This window comes from Podarcis raffonei, chromosome 3, assembly GCF_027172205.1.
Source record: "Podarcis raffonei isolate rPodRaf1 chromosome 3, rPodRaf1.pri, whole genome shotgun sequence".
Classification (NCBI taxonomy): domain Eukaryota; kingdom Metazoa; phylum Chordata; class Lepidosauria; order Squamata; family Lacertidae; genus Podarcis; species Podarcis raffonei.
Genome location: NC_070604.1, coordinates 42,161,739 through 42,187,045, shown reverse-complemented (window position 1 = coordinate 42,187,045; position 25,307 = coordinate 42,161,739). Strand labels below are relative to the sequence as shown.

Below are 25,307 nucleotides of genomic sequence, written 5' to 3'. Positions count from 1 at the left end.
CAGGCCCCACCTTTCAATTAATTTTACATATTATACCCCTGGCCCCACTCACCTTTTGGCTTGTGGTCCCTTGAAGGTTACTCAGAAGGGAATGTGGCCCTCAGGTTGTAAAGGTTCCCAACCCTTGATCTACTGGACTAGCAGTTAAATATTTATTGATGCCACCATGCTTTGCTTGTGAACTTCTTATGGTTGGCCACTGCCAGAGACAGAAGGCTGAAGCAGATCCACCATTTTTGATGATCGGGATTGCATGAGGCAACCACCCCGCCAACATAAGGCCACCATCTTAAGTGTCTTGAGTTTCAAGCCCTGAACACTCTTAACAGTTCAGGAGCTGCAAGCCCTTTCATCCATTCAGTTTTGGCATCTGAAAATAGGAAAATGGATGTCTTGGTTCTACAGGCTGTAGACAATCAGGGATAACCAACATGGTGCCCTATCTCCATATATTGTTGGACTACAACTCCCATCATCCCTGACCATTGGCCAAGCTGATGCACCACATTAGTAATTAAGTGAGATACCTTTTCACATTCTGGATCTCTTCCACTCTCCAGTTTGAGAAACCTTAAGTTTGGAGCTACTCTTCCAAGCTCCAGGGCCTTTGGCTACCTGTTTTCCATTTCCAATCCTCATCTCCTGCTACTACGTCTTGTCTTACAGCTTTATTCCACCTTTACCCTGGGCTGTCTACTACCCCTAATACTCTTGGAATGTCCATCCCACACCTTACTGCCCATCTAGATTTCATGCTACAGTTCTTTCTCTGGTACAATACTCAGCCACACTTGGGCTTTTAGCCCAGTTAATTGACTAGGAGTGCCACCCTAGGCTGCATATTTTCTTGGGCATCAATGTATAAAAATTTGTTCTTTCTACAGTGGTACCTCGGGTTAAGTACTTAATTCGTTCCGGAGGTCCGTTCTTAACCTGAAACTGTTCTTAACCTGAAGCACCACTTTAGCTAATGGGGCCTCCTGCTGCCGCCGCGCCGCCAGAGCACGATTTCTGTTCTCATCCTGAAGCAAAGTTCTTAACCCGAGGTACTAATTCTGGGTTAGCGGAGTCTGTAACCTGAAGCGTATGTAACCCGAGGTACCACTGTATTTTCATTGTCCGTTTCGTTACAATAATACACATTTTTTGGTAATGTTATGGAGCCTCTTAAACATGACATAGTTTACGGCCTCAGCATGTTTTAATCTTGCCCTGTGGTCAGGGTCCATTGGCAGCACCCAATTCTGGTGGCAGCCCTGCATGTGAAATTCAGTGAGATTCTCTGAGGGAGAGTTAGCTTCTGATTTCACAAATATGGGGTGTGAAGGGCAGGGGTGATTGTTTCATTTTTGAAAGCTGGCAACATTTCAAAAAAGGAAGTTTAGTTTTTTTATCATTTGCTAAAAACAAATGATTGATTCAATCTTAGTCAAAGATCAATTAGATTTGCCTATGGCTGCCTTCACTTCCTGTAATCCAGCTAGGAATTGGCAGTATTATCAACAATGTAAATGTATTCCTAAATCTATATTTGCAAAGAGTTTTGTGACTAGGGTTACTGGTTCCTTTATATTTTCTGATCATTTAATTAAAATGTAAAACCTGCACTGCAATTTAAAATGGTTTGCTTCTACTTTCCATTCAACACTGTCAAAATCTAATATAATTTTTTGATGATACTAATAGTTTGTCTTCTGGTTTCTTGTTTAATCCTCCTATCTTCTGTATGCTTTTTTCTTAAGGCCATTCTACTAGTTTTAAATGGTTATGAGCCTCTTCAATATAACAAAATAAATATGGGCGCTTTTATACATGACATTAAAAAGCCATTCAGGCTTCTTCCCTGCCATTTGACTCATATGTAAATATTGTTAATATGGAATATGAAGCATAAGGTAGCATTTTAAAAATCAGTTATGTTATGATTATGGCAAATGTAGTTTTTACATTCATATAATATGCCTGTTTGGACTTATTCATTTAGTATATCCCCTTAGACGATATATGTTATTTATTTCACATATGTAGATTCCATCTGTCCTCCAGTGTGAGTGACAATACATTATCACATCTAGTGATAATACTTTGGTACCAGAGATTTTCTCTCAGCACTTAATACTGCTGTACCTAAGTGTAAAAACGTACAAGTGTAAAAACGTACAAAGCTTAGCTAGGAAAATTTGAATTTTTCAAGTTATGTACAAACACATGCCAGACACCAAGGACACAACTGGATATGTATTTCCAGGGGGTGTTTTGGAGATCAGAAGAAAATGAAATACAAAAGCAACAACAACTACTTCCTGAAAGGGAATAGCTACAATGACCAAGACAGTGTTGGTGGCAATTCAAACATTGTGGCATTGGCAACCTAGTTAACACACAAAGTGCAAACAAACACTCACGATCTCAATTCAAAACCACAAATGACTGGATTGAATTGCCCTGCAAGGCACTTTAGAAATAATACCAGATTTACAGCTCACTCCTAATCATGGCCACATCCACATCATTTATTTAAAGCACTATGACCAGTGCTTTTTTTCTGGGGGGATGCTGGGACATGAATACCCCTAAACATTTTGTGAATCTTTGTCCTTTCGCTGTATTTATTTGAACTATCAAATTGTGATTTTCCTGAGTCAAAATGAGAGTACCCCTGAACATTTTTTTAGAGGAAAAAGTACTGACTATGGCACCAGAGTCATAGCTTTCCCCCCCAGAAAAAGAACTTCTGGAAGCTGTAGTTTGCCAGAGGTGCAGAGAGTGGTTTATGAGGCACCCCCTGTTCTCCTCAGAAGAACTACAGTTCCCCAAATTCCCTGTGGAGAGGAATTGCTCCCATAATTCTCTGGGGGAAACCATGGCTCCTTACAGCGGTACCACGGCGCTTTAAACATATAGCGTGAATGTGGCCCGTGTCTACTCAGAAGCAAGCCCTACTGAGTTTCACTTCCAAGTAAGTGGGGTCAGAACTGCGGCCTTATTACGGCACCGCAGGAACCAGCTGCTTGGATAGGACGCTCCCCGACCCCCGCTGCTCTTCTCCTTCCCGTCGGGTTCGGCGAGCTTCCGCCTCAAGTGGCCCAGCAGCCAATCAGCACCTTCACCTGCCCCAAGCTTCGGTCCAATGGAAGGTTCCCTAGAGCCTTCTCCTTCTGCCCGCCCCTTCCGGCCCAATCGCACGCGGCGATTGGGGTTTCGAGCGAGGGTTTTGGCAAGGAAGGCGGCCAATCGGGGGAGGGGAAATAATCGGGCTCCGGGTCCTCCTCCTCCTCCTGCTGCCCTGGTCCCGCCCCTTTCCTTCTCGCCTCATCCCCCGTTACCTTGGAACCTGCTGTAAATATCCCGGGACGCGCGAGATGGTGGCGGCGGCGCGGCCCCTTTAAGCTGAGCCTCGGCAACCGTCCGGCTCGTGCAAGGGGGTCGAGGAGGCAGGTAAAGCCGGGGCGGGCCGAGGGGCGGGAGGGGGCTGGCTGCGCCTGTTGCTCTTCGGATATATTATTACCCCCCTTCTTCTCCTCCTCCTAACTCCGAGTGTTGTCAAAAGGCAGCAGTACAACAACAACAACAACAAAAGCAACAACGCAAAAAATCCCTATAAAACACCCACCTCCCTCTCTTCCCAAATGTTTCCCAAAGGCTTAAAGCACCTTAGAGCGAGTGGGCGCGAAATAAATCTTTTTGCAGTAGATGAAAGCAAAGGTTTCTGACTCAATTACACACAGAGAGAGAGAGTATATATACTGTCCGGATTAGGCTGCAAAAATGAAGAAGAAAAGCTAAAAAGCAAGCCATAAGTCTTAACTCAAGTGCAAATTCTGGTGCTGAAAACGCACCCCATGACTCCTAACATGCTCATAGGCACCCTGCTCTTTGAATTCCAAGCTGCAGGTCGTTGATATCTGGCTGGTAAAGCCTGAGGTAAAAAAAATAAAAGCCTGGTAAAAAAAATAAAAATACAAAGTGTAGAACCAGCAAGCCTGAGGACAACGCACATCTGCCGCCAGAACTTGACAGGTTTGTTGTAGTATATGTGCTTTCACAAACTTATCAGATGTGGGATGAAGACAAATATTTGGAAGTGCATCTGGTGAAGTGGGTGCCAGTCCTTATTCCCATAGTAAAGTTTGCTGGTCCTTAGGGTGCCTCTTTGTTTATTCTTTGTTTGCTGCTACAAACCAACACCTCCATCCCCTTTGGGAACTTGGAGATCTATGGATAGTATTTTCATTTAATGAAGCAGGACTTCCTTCATAAGTAGACATGCATAGAATTGCACTGTTTATTTCTGATCTTGCATATATTAGGGCTGGGGGTTGAATCTCTTGTGTTTCATGGCCTCCTGTTCTCCACGTTTGCAACTCTTATCTCTATGTGTGTATATCCACACAAGCCAACTGAGCATATAACACTTAATGCTTGGGCAGTGTTCACAAAATCCTATTTCTAGCTTATGAAAATTTTCACCGCAATAACAGTGCAGTACTATGCATGTTTATTCAGACGTAATTCCCACTGTGTTCAATAGGCATTACTCCCTTGTAAGTGCATTTAAGATTTTCAGGGGAAGACTGTTAGTTTTTAAGATAGCCTAAAATGCTTGGCTGTTTTCATTTAATCTCTGAACGTAAAACCTTTCTACCCCTGCCCACTCCACCCCCATCATTCCAAAACTAGAAGCTGTGGTAAACAAAACCTGCCTGTTTTCATAACTCTTTTTTTACTTTGTGGACAGGTCAATTAGGTACACCCAGTTCAGTACTCCAGAATACATAGAAGCTGTACATTTTTGCTGGCACAGTTATTTGAGGTCTGGTTACTTGTACTATTTTTTATATTCAGAAAATAATAGAGAGAAGATGTGTTAACCATTCATAGGCAGATATTTATGGCACCTGTGCTGTAATCCTAAGCACATATGCTAAGGAGGAAGGCCAACTGAACACAGTGGCACATAATTCCAAGTAAACATGGATTGGATTCACTGGTATTGATGTAAGGAATTGTGCATTTAGATACTGCGATTTCAGAACTTTCTTGTTGAAGCATGTAACTAGATTCACAACTGTGGATTCTTTATATTGTTGACCATGATGCCATGAATCCCTTGTTTATTTACCATAAAGCAACGTATCTTCTTCTGTCAAATACTGTCAGATACTGGCCTGTATGTATACATATGTTGCAGAATACTAAAATACTTGCCAAACATTAAAAAATAGATACATAGAATAAACATAAAATGAAACAAAAAGTTTTCAAGCATGTTCACCCAACAACAATAATAAAAAGGACAAATCCTATCTCACCTTTGGCCCTCCAGATGTCAGTGGGCTACAGTTCCTATTGTCCTTCACTGTTGGCTGTGTTGGCTGGGGTTCATGGAAGGTGGAGTCGGGCAGCATCTGGGGGGCTGCTGGCTCCCCACCCAAATTATTCCAGGAAAACAGGGTCTTGTTCCCAGCTTGCATTCACCAGTGAGCTTTCTTCCATTATTTTTGTATGTGAGGTGTTTCTGCTTTGGTCACTCATATGCGCTCGCTGCCATTAGTGACTATTCGATGTGATGAAATAATTCTGCACCTCACTGCAAGAATTCTTTGTAATCCCTTGCTGTGCCATTCGTCCAATCCTCATACTGTTAAGCCAAGTTGAAGCCCCACTGAAATGCAGTGGTACCTCAGGTTACATACGCTTCAGGTTACAGACTCTTCAGGTTACAGACTCCGCTAACCCAGAAATATTACTTCAGATTAAGAACTTTGCTTCATGATGAGAACAGAAATCGTGCTCCGGCGGCACAAGGCCCCATTAGCAAAAGTGGTGCTTCAGGTTAAGAACAGTTTCAGGTTAAGAACGGACCTCCGGAACGAATTAAGTACTTAACCCGAGGTACCACTGTAAATGGAGTTTGCATTGGAGTAACAGTCTGAGAATTACAGTGTTACATCCGAAATCCTCAGCTGGGGAGGAGGCATTGATTTTTGATGGGTCAGAATTGCAGGCTGAGGCTGTGATTCTAAGCATACTTGTTAAGAAATAAGTTCAATTGAATGTAGTGGGAATTACTTTCAAGTAAACAGAGTAAAGCTACAAGTCAGCTTTTTTCATCATTGACATCCTGTACTGCAGCTTCCTTAAGGAAGAGACTTGGAGTGCCTCATGTTCTCTGTACCTGTGAACATGCATTAGAAAATGAAACCTATGAGGAAAATGGAGATATTAGTTTAATAAGGCCAAAAATAGCCCTTCATGGCTTTTATTAACTATATTGTACTGTTGTTACTTCTATAGACTTAATTTCAGTACATGCATATTACTTGCAAGTAAGTCTGTAAATGACTGGAATTTTGAACAATGTTATCGAAATTGCCAAGGAAATGCAGATAACCTTGAGGATTTAACTTGCGTGTGCTGAAATTAAAATGACTTCATAATTAAATGAAAGTGTTCCATGATAGTTAAAGGCAATGGACCAAGAAGTTTCTTAATTATAAAAGTCCTCATACTTGCTGAAGTAACTCAAATTTCAAAGCAATTCATTAGCCTCTAAAATGAGCAGTACTTCTTTAGGATGATGAAATTGCTTACAAGTTGGCAGGGTACCAAGCTGGGCAAAACTTGGCAGATAATATTCTGGATTTCAAACGGAAAAGAAACCTGTTCCTAATTTATAAAATCCACAATTGTATTGAGTTGGCAAGGACCCTCAAAAACCCTTTTACTGATTTGACCATTTACACTGGTAAATATACCTGTAACGCCACAGTTGTGTAACAGCAGTGTTTCTTTTGTTATGTGTTGCTGTTGGTTTTGGATTCTCTGCTCCTGTTTGTTCTGCAGTGCTGTTAAGCCTTAGGACTAAAAGGATACTTTGACAAAATATCACTAGGACTACTTTGTTAATAACTTCTCTTGAGACTAATTTCCTTGATGTTATATTTTTCTGTATGTTTCCCTTTTGAAAAAATGTAGCGAAAATAGCCAAATTATGTGGGAGCACAGCAGTGGATTGGAAATATGTATTTTCATTATAGCATTTTCTGTCAGCTGTAAGATTCTGACAGCTGGTGATTTTCTTTTTAACATTTAATGCTCGGTTCAGTTTAATTTCCACATTGGCCATATATGGTGTGTTTGTATGTATACATATACAAATACATATACATATACAGTCATCAGGGTAGCCAAAGTAGAATAATATGTCTGATCAAATAGTTCAGTAGGAAAATATGCATATATTAAATGCCCCCCAATATCAATCACTTTCTTTTCTACCTTTTGCATCTTGATTGCATCTTGATTTAGTCTTTCAGTTACACAGATCTTGCTGCCAGCATAATTTTCAAGCTAAAGATTGCATTTGTAACCCCACCCCCAAATTAAAATCAATCACAAGCTTAAGTAATAAGGTGAATGGGGAAATGCAAGATTGTCCTAGTACTATTGAAAACCTTTCCTTAGCTATCAGAATATTGTCATCTATATCTTTGTTTCCAAAGGCTTCTCCAGTCACAGGTGACATTTTATTTATTTATTTTTTGTTTCATTGATGCTACATTTAATGGTTCTTATTATTTTAATCATTTTCCGCCCTTTGAGTTTGTTAATGTTGGGGAAAATACTAATCAATGTGTTTGAACTAAGAAGAGTACTTTTAAATTTGCTTGGAGATACTTATTGCCTATTTCTGTAGCCTCCCAAACTGCATTAGAAAATTCAGTTTAATTCATTATAATCTTACCATATCAGCTGAAAAAGGCATACTGTATTTATATACAGGAGTGTGGATATTCATCTAATTAGATTAAAATGTGTTTCTCATATTGGAAAAAATGCTTCTTTTCAATGAAAACACCAATAACGTATTAAAACTAAAATCGCTGCCTATTCTTTTCTGCATAATATACTCACTGAGAAGGACATTCTAGTTTCTACCACTTTGTTTTCCCTAATAAGTGTTTCTTATCAAAATTCCACTGAAAAAGCACATAGGTTGGACTAATCAAACTACATATTCTGGAGTAGTTCCAAGGACTTCAGTGGGATTCTAGTGATTAAATGGTTTCTGGATCATAGCCAGAATGTGTGGGAGGCTAGAAAGGTGACTCCTGCAGTTACAGGCTAGGGTCGTGTGTAGCATGAGATGGTTCACATCTGTGGAAATGAATGGAACGCTAGTTAAGGAGTTCATAACAATATGAACTTTGAATCTTCTTGCCCTAGGGAATGAAAATAAGCCCTTGAGGGTGAGTGACCCAGGAGCCACGTGGGAGATCCTACTTCTATCCAAAGGAATAAAGTTATGAAGAGAAAAGGATTCATAAAGTTATAGGTTCAGACAGCTGTAAGTATTTTGAGGTTGATTTCATTAGAAGACTCAGTGAAATTTTGTAGAATGGTTACTAAAATCATTAATAGGCTAGAGTTCCTTTCCTACAAACTTCTGAATCATTTTGTTCAAATGACAAAGTTTTTAAATAAGATCTTGAACAATATAGAGACATTTTTTTATCATCATCATCATTGTACCCCACCCATCTGACTGGGTTGCCCCAGGCACTCTGGGTGGCTTCCAGCATATACAAAAACATAATGAAACATTAAACGTTAAAAAGCTTCCCTATACAGGGCTGCCTTCAGATGTCTTCTAAAGGCTGTACAGTATAGGTACTTACGGTACCTCCTTGACATCTGATGGGAGGGCATTCTACAGGCCCCACAGGAATTTAGGGTTGAATCAAGTTGGTGGATCAAGGAGAAGATTTTGAATTTGGGAGGGTTAATTTGTTTTTTAAATTTTGTGTTCTTTTGTTGTTGTAAGCCACTTTGAGACCTACATGGTGAAAAGCAAGGTACATTAAAAAAAAAAATAATGCATGGACATAGGAAGCTGCTTATAATGAATCAAACCCCTGCTCCATTTCTTCAGAGTTTAACACCTGAGCCTACCCTGGGAAATAATTATTTCGCATAACGTTCTGGTCCACATGGCACATTAAACTATAGTTAATGTTTAACTATGGCCTAACGTGAAGGAGCAGAATGCTGAGGCACACTGTACCAAAGTTCCCACTTTGCTCCTCTTCTTCCTCACCATGTTGTCCTGCATCCCACAAGCCTGATGATGCCCAAACCCAGGCTCCTGGTGCTTTCCATGATCTTAGGCAGCTTTTTAAATGTATTAGACAAGTTTAGGAGAAATCAGGTGACAGCTGTTAGCCACAATAGCTAAATGAAGCCTCCATATGTTGGAAACACGCCTGGGAAGACCTCCAGCTTCCCAAGACTCCGGGACATCTCTCCGGTGGTCACACTCTGGCTATAAATCTCCCTCAGTCCAGAGAGACCGGTGATAAGCGACCCCTCCCTCCTGAGAGGAGCACACTCGTCTTCTGGCATCTCATAGCAGAAGAAAGAGTCAATCAGTAGTTCTAGTCTGGTGAGAGAGCCAGTGTGGTGTAGTGGTTAAGAGCGGTAGACTCGTAATCTGGTGAACCGGGTTCGCGTCTCAGCTCCTCCAGCTGCTGGGTGACCTTGGGCTAGTCACACTTCTTTGAAGTCTTTCAACCCCACTCACCTCAGACTGTTTGTTGTGGGGGAGGAAGGGAAAGGAGAATGTTAGCCGCTTTGAGACTCCTTCGGGTAGTGATAAAGCGAGATATCAAATCCAAACTCCTCCTCCTCCTCCTCCTCTTCTTCTTGTCCTTTAAACTACTTTATTTTACAGTCTATATACAGAGAATCCATCAGCACGTCTGTGCTCTTTGAGCACCAGAACAGAACAGAAAAAACACTTTCAGAAGTGAATCTAACTTCCAACAGTACAGTGGAACCTCGGGTTACATACGCTTCAGGTTACATACGCTTCAGGTTACCGACTCCGCTAACCCAGAAATAGTACCTTGGGTTAAGAATTTTGCTTCAGGATGAGAACAGAAATCGTGCTCCGGCGGCACAGCGGCAGCAGGAGGACCCATTAGCTAAAGTGGTGCTTCAGGTTAAGAACAGTTTCAGGTTAAGAATGGACCTCCAGAATGAATTACGTTCTTAACCCGAGGTACCACTGTACTCCAACAGTACTCAGACTTCCTGTCTCACGCTCTCTCAGACACTCACATGATATACACAAACATAGTGCCACTGCTGGAGCTGCACGGATGGATAAAAATCCTAACACCATATTCCAAGGTGCCATACACTGATAACATACAGGACAAAACTATCACCTGCAGGCCTGGCTTGTGATCTCTCTACAGATCACTGGCAATTGTAAGAAACAAATGCTTGATTTCAACCAGGTTTGGGGAACCTGTGGCCCTCCTGCTGCTGCTGGACTGGGGGTAGATGGGAATTGTAGTCCAGCAACGTATAGCAAGGCCCCAGCCCTGGTCTATATTCACCTTTTGTTGTTGTTGTTGATAGGTTTGCTATTATAATGGTAGGGAAAGTATTCAAAATATAAAAATATCTGATTACCACAATCTTAAATAGTAGCTTATGTAGAGCTTGAAAATGTTCGATTATTCTGAAATCAAACCACCGTACTTTCAATTTTTATAAAATAATGGTTGATGAACAGATGGGTTCTTCTGCTCCGGTTTCCTTGTTTGTTTCCTTGTTTATTTAAACAATCCAGATACCATACCTTTTAAATTATTTTGTTTTCAAGTGATGTAATGCACTACTTCAAACACTTTTTAATTTTTTTTGTCTCCTCTGCCATGTTACCAAGAATGTCAAACGTGTACATATTTGACAGCAGCTTTTAATGAACAAGCCAAAACTGCACTTCTCTGATACACACAAACACTAATTTCAGTGTTGGATGCAGAAATAGTTTTTTTTCTTTTCTTTTTTAAAAATATTTATTAAATTTTACAAAAACATAAATACAGAACCACATAAGAAAAGAAAGAAAAAGAGATACATCAAAAAAGAAAAAAATAGAATATATATATAAAAAATACAACTTACAAAGATGGTAATAAGAAAGCTGCATTCAAAAAAGAAAGAAAAAATAAGAAAAAATTAAAAACAATACCAATTTTCATAACTTTAAACTCCTTAACTTGTTTCTTTGACCTCCTCACACCTCCTCTTTTTGTATTCCCGTTTACATAATCAAGTCAGCAAATCCTTACCCTCTTTCCTTTACCTTCACTCTATTTCTTAACATTTTATAGCTCTATAATTTCGTCTAATATCTATTCATTTTTACATATTCTTATTAATTTTGTTGTTAATACCACTTATTTTCAATCCAACATCATTTTAACATTCATTAATTTTACAATGTTTCTGCAAATAGTCTTTAAATTTCTTCCAATCTTCTTCCACCAACTCTTCTTCCAGGTCTCGGATTCTGCCAGTCATTTCCGCCAATTCCATATAGTCCATCACCGTCATCTGCCACTCTTCCAGGGTGGGTAAATCTTGTGTCTTCCAATACTTTGCAATAAGTATTCTTGCTGCTGTTGTTGCGTACATAAAGTTCTGTCCCTCTTTGGCACCAATTGGCCGACTATGCCCAGGAGAAAGGCCTCTGGTTTCTTCAGGAAGGTATATTTAAATACCGTATTTTTCGCTCTATAAGACGCACCAGACCACAAGACGCACCTAGTTTTTGGAGGAGGAAAACAAGAAAAAAAATATTCTGAATTTCAGAAGCCAGAACAGCAAGAGGGATCGCTGCGCAGTGAAAGCAGCGATCCCTCTTGCTGTTCTGGCTTCTGGGATAGCTGCACAGCCTGCATTCGCTCCATAAGACGCACACACATTTCCCCTTACTTTTTAGGAGGGGAAAAGTGAGTCTTATAGAGCAAAAAATACGGTACCTTTTTCATTTCATTATAGATCATCTCCCAGAAAGCCTTAATCTTTGGGCACGTCCACCAAAGGTGAAAGAATGTACCTGGATGCAGAAATAGTTAGCTACTTTTTTCAAATTATTTTATCTGTTATAAATATGTGTTTGTGGCAGGTGGGTTGTTGTTTTGTTGCTTTTGTTTTAACTATGTATTTGTGCTTTTACCTTGTATTTTTATCTTGTGAACCACCCTGAGATCTTATGATGAAGGGCAGTATTTAATTCTAATAAATAAATAAATAAAAAATAATTTTTAAAAAGTTACAAAATGAAACGCTAAATCACTTCCATTCCCCTCTCTGAATTCAGAAACAAACATACATTCTGAACAAAACTACTGACTGCCAAAGGGAGAGGCGGCAACCCTTCTTCTGAATGTAGGGTAATGATGAATTGGCAAGCAGCCAGCCAGCACTTCCACTGTGACTCTGTGAGCCGTCCTCTGGCAAGATGAATATTCCTTGAGGAAAGGTCTTGAACATTATTTTTATTTAGAATGGGGGAGAGAGGAAGGAGTCTTGATTCTGGACCCAACAGAAAATCAGACAGTGATAAAAGCAGTAACTCTTACTATTCTGACGACGAGTCATCTCACGGCTCTGACCATTCGCCCACGATAAGCACTCAGTCTACAAACGCTGGAGAAAAAAGCAGCAAATCACAGACTTTGAAAAGCCTCGCACATTACCAAGGTAAGTGGTAGGTAAAATACGATTTCTAAGCTAAACTGCAATCCTAAACATATGCAAAAGTAAAATAAGTTTTGCTGAACCTTTCCTTCTTGTGTAAGCATAGAAATTATATATATATGACTGTAGGTCAAACAGTGCTCTATTATTTATAGTCTATTTTTTATATTATAGATTTATAAAAAGTTGTTTTTATTTTTAATAAGAATGAAAAAGAAAAGAGTTTTCTGTCAGTGGGGGGGATCCTGTAGTTCCACAACTTCTAAATGAGCAATTGAAACCTAATTCTTCCCTCATTTTGCTGAGGCATTTGCTCAAAAGACTGACCCACTTGCTTCGCAGAGCTGTTCTGGCACCGTTCTCCTTCCTTTCCACTACACAGTTTTTGGTCTGACTTGCTCAGTTGTTGTGCTCTCTTGAGCAGCCAGCCTCTGACTGTGGCTGTGTAGAATCCATTTGGTGCTTCTCTGCTGTTGGAAGGTATCTGACGGGAGAACCGAGAGGGAAGCAATTTTTGGCGATTCCCTTCTCCCCTGCAATCCAACCCCGCTCGCCCAATATCTTCTCTAGAAAGTTGGAGGACTTTGGAATTTGGGGAGCTAAGTGCCGGGGGGGCTGGCTGGACGAATCTCTGAAAACTGCCTCCTTCACCTTCCATCAGTAGAGGCACAACAGTAGGATATTACCATATTACCCACTCTTGAGGTGATTTGCTGGGATCAAAACACCTTTAAAATAGATCTCCAGAAGTAATATTCAAAGTTTGCTAAACCAGTTTTGCTATACAGCTATCCTTTTCTCTGGAAATAGAGCTGAAATTATGTGTTTAATGTCTTAGAAGTGGTACAGAACTTTTGTTGCCTGTTACTAAGGGACATGCCTATAACATGCCTGCAAGGAGAGCTCTTGTGCGTCTTAGAAGTATAGCAGTGGGTTGTTGATTTTCATTGCAACACCAACATCTTCTTTTGTTGCAGGCACTAAGCAAATTGCCTCCAAATATGCGCCCAGCAAAAGAGGGATCCGCTGGGGGTTTCGCTCCCAGAGCCTCAACAGGGAGTCTCCTGCCAAAGATATTAGCCTAGTTACAAAAAGAGTTCTTTCTGCCAGGTTGCTGAAAATCAACGAGCTCCGTAATGAGCTGACGGAACTGCATGTCAAGCTCGATGAGCTTCAGAAAGAGAACAGGGCGCTCAAGCGTCTTCAGTACAGGCACGAGAAAGCCCTGCATAAGTTTGAGGACACCGAAAACGAAATCTCTCAGCTCCTGGCACGGCACAGTGATGAGATGAGGATACTGAGGGAGCGCTTGAGACGATCTCAAGAAAGAGAACAAACGACGGAGCGGAAACTCCGGGCTTCGGAGGAGGAGCTGTACAAGGCCAAAAGCAACTTGCAAAAATTAAGGAGGCTTGCTGAAGACAGGCACCTCCCGGAACGCGATGAGCTGGCTAAGAAGCTGGCTTTAGCAGAAAACAGGCTGGATGACACTGAGAAGAGAATTAAGGTAGGGGACGGGGGACGACGACACTCAAACTACTTCTTATCATTCTTAATAAATTTCTCATCGTATAGGATTGCATATATAGAAATAGCCAAGCCGTTGTTGGCAAAAGTATAGCAGAGAGTGGGGAAAAGAAATGCAATGTAGAAATACTGTATATACCCGAGGATAAGCCGAGGCACCTAATTTTACCACAAAAAAATTGGGAAAACTTGTTGACTCGAGTATAAGTTGGTTCACCACCCCACAAACCTCTCCCTGCCCAGCCCCTCCTGTTCCCCTGCCTTCCTAGGGTGCTGCTGAGAGGCAGAGGCTGGTGGCGGCAGCGGCGGAGGAAGAACAAGCAGCCCGAAAGGGCTCCTTTTGGGCTGCTTGTTCCTCCTCCACCTTTGCCACTGTCGGAAATGCGCTTAGGTGGAACCCTCACTCGAGTATAAGCCAAGGGGGGCTTTTTCAACATAAAAAATGTGCTGAAAAAGTCGGCTTATGTACATGAGTATATATGGTAAATATAGTAAATGCTAATTTCACCAATAATTATGCTCCACCAATGATTAATGCTGTTGTTATTCACAACGTCTTGAAATCTCAACGACTGCATTCCAATATGTACTTACCTGGGAATAATATTCCGGTGTATTCAGTGGGATTTACTTCTAAATATAAATCAATAAAGTAAGTAAGTAGGTATGTATAGGACTGCATAATAAATAAAGGGAACCTCTTTATCCATCTTTCCATTTTATTTACTGGGTTGGATCGTAAGATCCTGTGAGCAGAGTTCCCCTCATGATGTGACTCACCCATTGCTTGCTACTGGAAGACAGAGAGCCATATTTTTTTTGCCATTTGTCCATCTCCCCCATCCTTGTGTCCTCTTGCCCCCCCCAAAAAACTTTCTCTAGGTTTGGAGTCCTCTGGAACACCATGAAGGATGGGCAGCTGGCTAAAATTGCCTCCCCACCTTCCCTCTGTAGATCCCTCTACTGAATCAAAGGTCCCTTCCATTCATGAAAGTGCCCCTTCGATGAACAGAATGGCACCTTTGGATCTGACCTTAGTTGTTGAATTAAAGATTTAAACAAAGTATAATTTTACAAAAGCTTAATTAATGGGATGAACAAAGTCTTTGAAGATATGTTGGTTTCCTGCTGCTGCTTTTTATGAAGCTGTTTATGATGATGATTAAATTACTGTTGATAGTTTGTTTCATTTCATTGTCAGGATTTTCCCCCTTTTGTTCTATATTTTTATGCATAAGCTGCCTTGAGGAAAGCAGGATGAAAATGTCGAGATAAATAAAATATAAGTAAAATGAAATAACATACCAATTTGTAAAATAAATGGGCAAGATTCCTTGCACCACCATGAAGATTGGTGTTGAGGAAGGTCCTGTGCCCAAGGGTTGACAACCAAGAACCTGTCACAGTGGCACCCCTCTCTCGTTAAATAATTATTTCATGTTGTCCAAGTTTGGAAAATTAACAGACATTTGGAGAAATTGATATTTCTGATATATTCAATCGTAGGACTTGGAGAAGAACCTTGACCTCAGTAATAGTAGTTTCCAAAGACAGTTGCATTCTGAGAAAAAGAAATTATGTGATGCCCAAGAAGAAAATAAAGTTCTCCAAGAGGAAGTCCAACGGCTAGGTCAAAAATTAAAGGTAAAAACTGCAACTTTTCTTGAATAGAACAGTCTTAGCACATGATTTTCCAGGACCAAGATAGACCCACTGGTGGCCCAGGAGTTGCATCAGGACTGCACCATGGTAGTATTTTGAGCTTTAACCAAATGGATGGCATGGTTATGCATTTGAATAATGTGATATATATTCCAAAACACACCATAGCACAGAATATGCCTGTACAGGCGAAGTTAGTTTTTTCAAGGACTCCACAGTAATGGCAGTCTAAATGAGCTGCAGTTGGTTGTAGAGAATCTGCCTGGGCACTCCAGTGGGTGTCGGACACAGACTGGGGACTACAGCTAAGGAGATTATAAAGTTGCTGTACTGTGCTAAAAAAAAAAGTCCCTGCTTCGGAGCATTGCTCAGCAGCATGCATTCTACCCAAGCACATGGAGAAAAGCTATTCCACGGAAGTGTTTGTGTGTCATTATGCACCCTGCTCATGTGACTTCCATTGTCATAACTGTGACTGCAGCATTCATGAACAGGATTTGAGTGTTTCTCAAGTGTTGAGTGAATAAGTTTGCAGTGGCAACTCCTGTTAGGGGGCTGCAGTGAGTGAATTCCTAAAAGCATTCTTGTCTTTCATAGTTGTGTGTTTCTTCATTGAAGCAAACATATTGCAATATGAATGTTGTCGTGTCAACATGGCTTGGATCAGGAGTTGCATCAACAATAATACTTTGGCTAGTGCTACATAAATAAAATTATGTAAAATAAAATAAGAATAATATTATTATTACTGAATGCTCTCCCATCAGATGTCAAGGAGACAAGTAGCTATACTACCTTTAGAAGACATCTGAAGGCAGCCCTGTATGGGGACATTTTAATGTTTAATGTTTTGTTACGCTTTTATATATGTTGGAAGCCACCCAGAGTGGCTAGGGCAACCCAAACAGTTGGGTAGGGTACAAATTGTTGTTGCTGTATTTTCCTTTATAGGCAAATTTGCTCATTTTACACCTCCAGTTGTGTCTTCATTGTATGTCAGGAGGTAAAGCACATTGTAAAGCAAGACTTGCAAAATAATTGTTATAAACGCTGAAAAGCAAATATTTTTAGTACATAACTTTTTTGAAGATCGTATCTAGAAATTCTGTAAAACAAGGAAAGTGAAAAAGTGTTTCTGATTAGCCTTTTGACAATTCACATTTTTTTATTAGGAAAAAGAAAGAGAACTGGATGCAAAAAATATATATGCTAATCGGATGTTAAAAGTTTCACCCAAAAAAGATGTTGATTCTGCACCAAGGAAAAAAGGTAAACGCTTTCTGGGAAGTTTTATAAACAAATCTAATGGCCAAGCTGAGTTTCAGGGGTCATATAAGACAATAATGATCAACGCCTCCAGTATTTCTGGAATTTTGACCCCACAATTTATCCTTTCAATGTTTAGGTGTTTTTTTAATCAAAATGATATTTATCCTGAAGTGGCACAATTAAAAATTCAACGAATGACATTGTATGGCAAGAATATACTTAAAAGAATAATGAAGTTTAGAGTGGTAATGAATGAGATGGGCTGACACATCAAGAGGTTTGAGTTTTGAATACATTGGTTTTGATAGGGAATGAAAACTACCCTCCAAAGATATGTAACTTTCCCCCTTCATAGCTTCAAATTCCATTATACATTTTCTAGTATGTGGGCCTTGAGTTGTATCCAGTGGTGTTGCTCAGCTAAGGCTTCCATCAGTGGAACAGTGAGAGAACCAACTTTTGGTGATTCCTCCTTCTCCCTGCAAAACCCTTCATCTGCACTGAAATCTGCCCTGGAGGGTCCCCCAACACTCTACAGCAGATTTTTGGGAAAGGGGGGAATACTTGAAAATTGCTTCCCTTCTTCCACAGACAGACACCTGACTATCAGGTTAGTACTGTCGTACCTTGGATTCCAAATGCCCTGGAACGTGGATGTTTTGGCTCCCAAACGCCGCATATCCAGAAGTGAGTGTTCCGGTTTGTGAACGTTCTTTGGAACCCAGATGTCCGACAGGGCTTCCTGCAGGAACTTCCTGCAGCCAATCAGAAGCCACGCTTTGGTTTCCGAACATTTTGGAAGTCGAATGGACTTCCGGAATGGATTCCATTCTACTTCCAAGGTATGACTGTATTGTTTAGGAGCTTCAGATGACTAAGGAAACACTGGCCTTCATGTTAGACTGTTTAAAATTAATCTATTTTAAAAGTGATGTGAATTGAGCATTCATTTATTTACAGCTTCTAATAAGAATACTAAACAGATAACAAAAGGAGTCCAGACTACTGGATGCTCTTCTCCAGTAGAATTTCCTCAACCACCAGACTTTATTTCTGATGGAATACCAGAGGAAAAGGAAGATGACGCACATCTCAGAATGGTAAGTTTAGCCCGCATTCTGCAAATCACTGTTCCCAGTGCAATAAGGATAAGTTCCTAAAGGGTGGTTGAAAATGAGCCTTGTTATCCTTTGTACCTGGCGTGAACTGAACTGAAAGCAGACTGAAAGTATGAGCTTGTTAATGAGAGGACTCCCAAACAGTGTAAAGGACAAATTCAGGATTGATCCAGTCTCCAAGGGTCACATGCTAGTGTTGGTCGTGGCCAAAAGGGGCTGTGCCCTCTCATAGACATGCCCCACGCATACAGCTCACAGCATACATTTTCCTTCACACACACACAGGCACAGAGACCTCTCACTCATGCACATACCACACTCATCTCCATCCCATCACTGGGCTCAGAGAAGATGTTTAAACCTCTGCTCTCTGCCCAGCACTGAGCTGAAGAAAGAAGATTGGAGCTGGCTGACCACTTTAAAAGCCTTGTGCAGTCGGGGAGCTCATCCAGCCTGTGGGTTGTGCATTCAGCACCCTTACACTGATTGGGGGGCGGGAAATAATAGTAATTGAATGTTTGGATTAGATATAATCCTCTGACTTGTTTCTGAGGAAATGCCCTGGAGTTCACAGGTTTTTGCCCCCCAATTCCCCCCCAAAAAAACCCCAATTTTCATGTGTGATCCAGATACTGAAAATGTTATGGCTGCCATCAGGATGTTGTACTGTGGGATTGAGGAGAACATGGGTGGAGAAGCAAAAGGGGGTGGACAGAGCACACTGCATACAGTGGTACCTCGGGTTACATACGCTTCAGGTTACAGACTCCGCTAACCCAGAAATAGTACCTCGGGTTAAGAACTTTGCTTCAGGATGAGAACAGAAATCGTGCTCTGGTGGTGCGGCGGCAGCAGAAGGCCCCATTAGCTAAAGTGGTGCTTCAGGTTAAGAACAGTTTCAAGTTAAGAATGGACCTCCAGAACGAATTAAGTTCTTAACCCAAGGTACCACTATATTAGAGAACAGAAAAGGAAAGAGAGACTATCCCATCTCTTTTTTCCCATAGGCTCTTAAGTGTACCATGTCAGTGTTTGAATTCTCCTTTCAAAACTGACTCCAGGAGCAATGAACTGGAGCTGTTTTATGTTTTTAAAAAACTACTGCTGTATATTTTGATGCTACAGTGTGTATAAATATATAAATTAGTGTTGTGAGCACATCCAGTGATAAGTGAGTGGGGGATTTGCCCTGAAGAAACAGTAGGTTTGGGGAAAAGTTGAACAGTCTTAACTGTTTCTTAACTGTTTCCCCTGTGATGTCTTTTATTTGCTTTGAGGATCAGGCTCTGTACAGCTATGATATGATGCCAAATCTTCCATTAGTGGAAATTAATATAATGCCATTGAATCTACTGGCTATAGCATATCCTTCTCCAAATAGCTTAAAAAAAAAAAATCCTTCAGGCAGCATTCACTTAACCAGACCTGTCAAAGGAAGCCCTGCACAAGGACTTCCGCTTGCTCAGTGGGGCTTCTCCCCTCTCCTCCCTTGCCCCCGTGCCCTAAAAATTGGTTTTGCAAGGTCACACAAGGGGAGAGGGTACTGTTTGATAAGGCACGCCTACACAGATGGAACAACGGGAAGAATGTGACATATTCCACCCTTCAATTCTATATTTAAAACTTCCTTCAGGAACAGTCAATTAAAGACTGGAAAGAACAAGCAGAACGCTTCAAGGAAGAGCAGAGCAGAGAAAGAGAGGAAAGGCTGAAAAGTGATCAAGAACTGCAGGCCTTGGAAGAGAGAGCCAAGAAACTAAGAGATGGTAAGAAAATGCACTTAAATTTGCAACCGGAGGCTGCCATCCTATCCACTTTCACTTGGAAGTAAGACTCTGTGAACTGAATAAGGCTTACTACATACTCTGAGTAAACATGTGCAGGATTGCACTTTCTTTTAGTAGGCAGGATATTAACTCATATGTGAAAGACTTCATGCTAGTAAGCATAGGAAATTTTATTTTTCTTGAAGAAAATAAAACGTGTGATTCTTAGTATTTATTGGCTGTGCTGCTTGTGAAAAGATTATGGGCTGTGTTCAAAATAGTCCTCTTTGTGGGCAGAACAACATACGCCGTGCACTGGGGCTTGTTTTTCCTCCCCCCGCCCCCTGCATGCCTTCCAAATCTGTTCTGATCTATTTATTGAGGTAGATTTGTGGACAACACAGAGTACATACAAGGAGGAGGGAGCCCTATTGTACCAGCAGAAGTCATTCCGCTCACACATTTTTTTAGCCCTGTTCCTTCTCAGATTATACTGAATTCTCATCTTCTGCATTTATTTAAAGGAGTGTAAAAAGGGAAGGTAAACAGCGTTCTGTGTGCTGCGCTGGCTCGCCAGATGCAGCTTGTCACGCTGGCCACGTGACCTGGAAGTGTCTGCGGACAGCGCTGGCCCCTGGCCTCTTGAGTGAGATGGGCGCACAACCCCAGAGTCTGTCAAGACTGGCCCGTACGGGCAGGGGTACCTTTACTTTACCTTTAAAAAGGTAGATAAACATGCCATTAACATTTTGTTTTTTCATTTCATACAAGAATTGTGCTTTGGAATTATATTTCCTTTTAGAAAGGGTAGTGTTAAGCTTCAATACAGGAAACTTGTAATTTTTGCGCATTATGGAGGGATGTTTTTATCAACAGTGACAGGTGAGTTGTTTCAGTACCAACACAGTCTAGGTCACTGCCTTTGTGGAACAATTTTGCTCCAGTTTTCAGTTTATGCGTGCACAATGCCACTGAAGTCAAACCTGAGAAATGTGTGCAGAACCAAGTGCAATTATTGGTTGTGGAAGGCTATCAGGCATGGTGAAGCCCACGTATGTTCCCCATACCTGCTGTGTCATGGCACATGGGCTCAAGCATGTTTAACTAAACATGGGGTTCCAACCTCACTGCACAATTCTCAAAAATCGACCAAAACTCCAGTAAAAAAGTAGAGCTTGGGGGGCGGGGAATGGTGAGCTTTATATGATGTTAAGTTTTCAAGTGGAAATAGTATTTCACCTGGTTCACAGACTTCAGAGTAAAGGGAGTTCTTTTGCATTTGGACTCTGAACTCTCATCAGCCCCAGCCAGCATTGACAATGGTCAGAGATGTTGGGAGTTGGCGTCCAACAATTTCTGCAGGGCCACAGGCTCTTCATCCCTGAGTTGTAGGGATAGTTGTAGATCATTTGCAAAAGCTTGATGGTGACAACACCAATCAAAACTGAGCTTTATATAATTGTTTGAACTCAAAGGGGAATGGAATTCTGTAAAATAAGCAAATACGCCTTGGGTTATTTAGAAACCAAGAATGTGTTTCATTGTAATCAATTCACAAAGGTGACTAACATAATAATATATCATTCTAAGTCAATGTTGTTGATGCTTTAACCCACAGAATGGGAAAAGGAAGAATCTGAGAGAAAAAAGAGGGAAAATAGTCTTCTGCCGGAAAAAGAAGAAAAAACAAAAATGGAGACAGAGATCTATAGTTTGGGAAATGGGATGCAAAATAATGAAAGCGAAGAAGAGGAAAGACGGAAGGCAATTCTGCTTTCTAAGATGTATGAAATTGACAAGGAAACGCAGATCAATATAAAAGTTACTTCACAGGAGCACACTTCGGAGACTGTAACTATACCATATTCCTTGGAAAAAAGTAAGAGGCCGTACCAGAGCTCAGAAGCAACTGAGAAATTATTCAATGGTTTTTTGGAATACGGCCAGCACAATACGGCTACGAAAGGAGAAATGCAGAAACAGCAAAATATAGAGACCACAAGCCCAAGCAGCAATTTGACATTTGGTTGCTATGTACCTTCTTTTGGGAAAGTATCAGGGAGGCCAAGTTGGGCTAATCAAAAAAGCGACTTCCTTGACGAACCCACTAAGGAAGACTTGGGTCTCCACACAAAGAGAGATAAAAAGGCCAACTTAATGGAGCAGCTGTTTGGAAGCGGTGCCAGCACCATCACTCCACCTAAGAAAAATGATTTGGGTACTTTCCGACAAGACAGCGGCCCAAACAATGGTTTCCAGGATAAAGGCTCTACGGTCAATGTAAAAGACGACGGCGATCTTTTCTTCAGTGAAGGGAAAAACTTCAATCCCAAAAGGCACCGACTGCAGCACACAGCAAGCAGACCAGCAGTGAAGGCTTTTGATTACTTGGAAGATGAGATTGAGGAAGTACTGTTGCAATGATTATATTCTGCAAAAGTCCGTATGTGTAAAGAGTACATGTATTTAATGCGCTATTTATAGTTTTTAAAACTTTTCAGATATCGTTATAAATATGAAGTGACTGAAAATATATATGTGGGGGAAAATGGGATATGTAGCCTGATGTGTCATCAAGAACACAGCTTTTTTATCTAGGGTGCCCTAAGCAATTGAAAGTGGTGACTGATATAGGTATACCAATCTGTCAGGTTTCTTAGCACAGTCCTACCCAGTCTATTCAGTCTTCTCTGCCCGCCCACCTTCATAATAATCTCCCCGTTTTCTCTAGATCTTTTCCATCCTTCACTTTTAAATGTACACAGCTTGGTGGCACAGTGAGTCAGGGTGCTTCTGCGTGACATCATTAGCGAAACATTTTGCATGTGGCCACAAAAAGAAATAGCTGAAATTCCTCCCCCCCCCCCCAGTAATAAAGTAGTTTCCATTGCTACTCTTCTTTAAATTGTTTCTCTAGGGCTACAAATGACTGAGGGCAATTTTAATCCTCCCCCTATACCATCAGGGAAGGGAGTCTCTGCTATGGGGAGTCTCCCAAGTAGTATAGTTTCAATACAGCGGAGGTTAAATGCAAACATTTAGTTGAACTAAGAAATGAGAACAGTTCAAAGGAGACAGCATGTTATGATGACTTTTCAACCCATCAGCTCGTTCATCTGGTCTTGCATAATAAGCCTAAATATTGAGAAAAGCAATACCGAGGCTATTTTTCTTATAATAGAAGGGAATCTGATTTTGTCATTCAGTCAAATAGAATGTAGGACTTGATGGGACTCTAGATAATTTCGTAATTTCTCACCACCTGTTGGAATGCGTATGAGAAAATGGTTTAATGGTGAAGTGAAAAAGTGTTGCCACATTTTAGGTTAACCTAGCACTTGCTTAATTTGTCATCAGCCACACTCCAGCATATCACACCAGTCCCATTAACAAGCCTTCTCTGTTGTAAATGGGCTGCAGATTGCAGCCATGAGCACAGTCCACTTAATGAAGTGGACTTTTCCAACACAACCTTGTGCAGTTGTTCTTAGTGGATTTATTAAATATTGCCTGATGTGATATCCAGTGGTGGCTGGCGGAGGATGGAAGAGAATTAGTTAATGGAATTGGAAGGAAGGCAATTATTTGCAGTCCACTTCTCTTCTGCAATACCCAGCTCTCCTCCTAAATCTGTTCCAGGGCATCCTCCAACCCCCCTGGAGCAGACTTCAGGATGGCACTGAAAGGGGTACAAGTGACTGCTGAAAATTGCTTCTGTCCTCTTTCTAACAGATTCCTTTCCATCAGCAGGCGGTTAGCCTGCAATGCCATAATGGAAAATACTATATTTGATCAAATAAATTGGATTTGTTTTAATACTTAGTTTTTGTTCACTTTCAAGACGTAACTGGGAATGTTTATATGAGACTTAGGAAGATCTAGTGCTATGGCTGGTAAAAATGTACATTTGGCTGTGTCACTTAGTTTTAATTGCAGTTCTTTGGTTGTGTAAAATGCTCCATTCATACTACTTATATGGAACATTTTGAATAGGAAGCAATCTAAAAACATCAGCAAAATAATTGGTTAGCAGCAGTCCAGATCTCAACTTAAATACATCTGTTGGACTTGCACTATTGTCCAGCTGAAGCAAAGCACCAACTTCACCTTTTGGGGCTGTTTTGGCTATAGACAATTGTCCCAATCTAGGGAACATAGTTGAGTTGGGTCAGATCCACATAAAGTGCAAAAAGCTGTTGAGAGATGAAAAATAGCCTGTTCACTTTGGTGTGCGTGTAGAACTCTGCCACCCTAAAGCTTTTGACCTCCTTAGGCCTGTCAGAGGCTTTATGAGCACTTGCAGTCGAGTCTCCTAGCGATGATAAGGAGGATGCTTCAGCCTCTGATGGCAACTGTTGAGTAGGAGAGAGGGACAGGGACTAAAACTAGGTGCCTCTGTGGCCCCGCTCCCCTTGTATGCATCCATCTAAACAGATAACTCAAGCTGTCAGTGACTTTGTTGGGGCAAGAGATATTGAGTAAGTGCTCACAGACAGACGAAAGGAATACTGGTGTTCTAGAATGAGGTTAAAGGCAATGCAAAGAAGAAAAACACACTATCATTTGCTACAGAATCGAATTAGGAAACAATTCCACAATGAGAAACAGTAACTGTCCATTTGGTTCATGACTATTACGCTATGTAGCTACCAGCTGCCATTTTTGTTTTTGCTGGCTAACCTGGATTTTTTAGAGATGCCATCTTTGCTTGACGCAAGTCGTGGGTCCGTACAGCTCCAAAGTACCCTTCGGTTTTTGCCAATCTCCTCAGCTACTAGTTTAGTTGCCAGGCTTTTTGAAACCTTGTAGGAAAGACCACAGCGGATTTTTGGGGTAGCGCAAATAGCTATTGTGGAGGTTTGATTTTAGTATTCTGCTCTGTGATATAGATGGAGCTTGACCATTTCAAAGTTTCCAGTCAGAATCTCAGCAGACGTTGTAATGAACTCCATCTTGACATTTGTTTGTGATCCACCTGTGAGAGCTCGTGGGAACTGTTGACAAGTGCTTTGCTGTGGTCTTCCACGTGTCACCTGTTGGCACCCCGTGCAGCAGCTTCAGGGTCCCAGCAGCTGACGTGTGACCTGTAGCCTGGAGAGGGAGCTTCTTAGCACTGAAAACCTTTGCATTTCTAATGCAATACTAAAGGGCGATAATGTTTTTTCTTGTAATATAAAACAAAGCATTTTTATGATTCAGAAGACTATAGTATGTATTTTAAAAGAATTGTTTTAGAGCTAATGCTATAAAAATATTACCATCTGTACTGATTTTTAATATCTATTTATTATGTAATGTTTAATTTGTTTTTATAACTTTATATTTTGTGTCAAAAGTTCTACCTTGGAACAATGCTTGGGTGTGTTTTTTAAACAGAATGATTTATATTAAAATATTTCTGTGA

At 40.9% G+C, this 25,307-nt stretch overlaps 1 protein-coding gene across 2 annotated transcripts; it reads left to right on the top strand.

The window, feature by feature from the left end:
- Positions 1–3,012: 3,012 nt before the first annotated feature.
- On the top strand, positions 3,013–25,307 carry LCA5 (lebercilin LCA5). 2 transcript variants are annotated; one of them, XM_053381337.1, is made up of 9 exons: positions 3,013–3,438; positions 8,230–8,350; positions 12,182–12,564; positions 13,539–14,068; positions 15,595–15,732; positions 16,923–17,019; positions 17,980–18,119; positions 19,771–19,903; positions 21,522–25,307. In XM_053381337.1, exons 3-9 carry the CDS (start codon positions 12,369–12,371, stop codon positions 22,325–22,327), a joined length of 2,040 nt encoding a protein of 679 aa, XP_053237312.1. In that variant the 5' UTR covers positions 3,013–3,438; positions 8,230–8,350; positions 12,182–12,368; the 3' UTR covers positions 22,328–25,307. The 2 variants fall into 2 exon arrangements, with proteins under 2 accessions (XP_053237312.1, XP_053237311.1); XM_053381336.1 differs by lacking the exon at positions 8,230–8,350.

Bases quoted from the DNA above. Each gene is read 5' to 3' on its own strand.
- LCA5 (XM_053381336.1), top strand. From the start codon at position 12,369: ATGGGGGAGAGAGGAAGGAGTCTTGATTCTGGACCCAACAGAAAATCA. The intron at 12,565-13,538 runs GTAAGTGGTAGG...CTTTTGTTGCAG, and splicing joins AAGCCTCGCACATTACCAAG to GCACTAAGCAAATTGCCTCC. The intron at 15,733-16,922 runs GTAAAAACTGCA...TTTTTTTATTAG, and splicing joins GGCTAGGTCAAAAATTAAAG to GAAAAAGAAAGAGAACTGGA.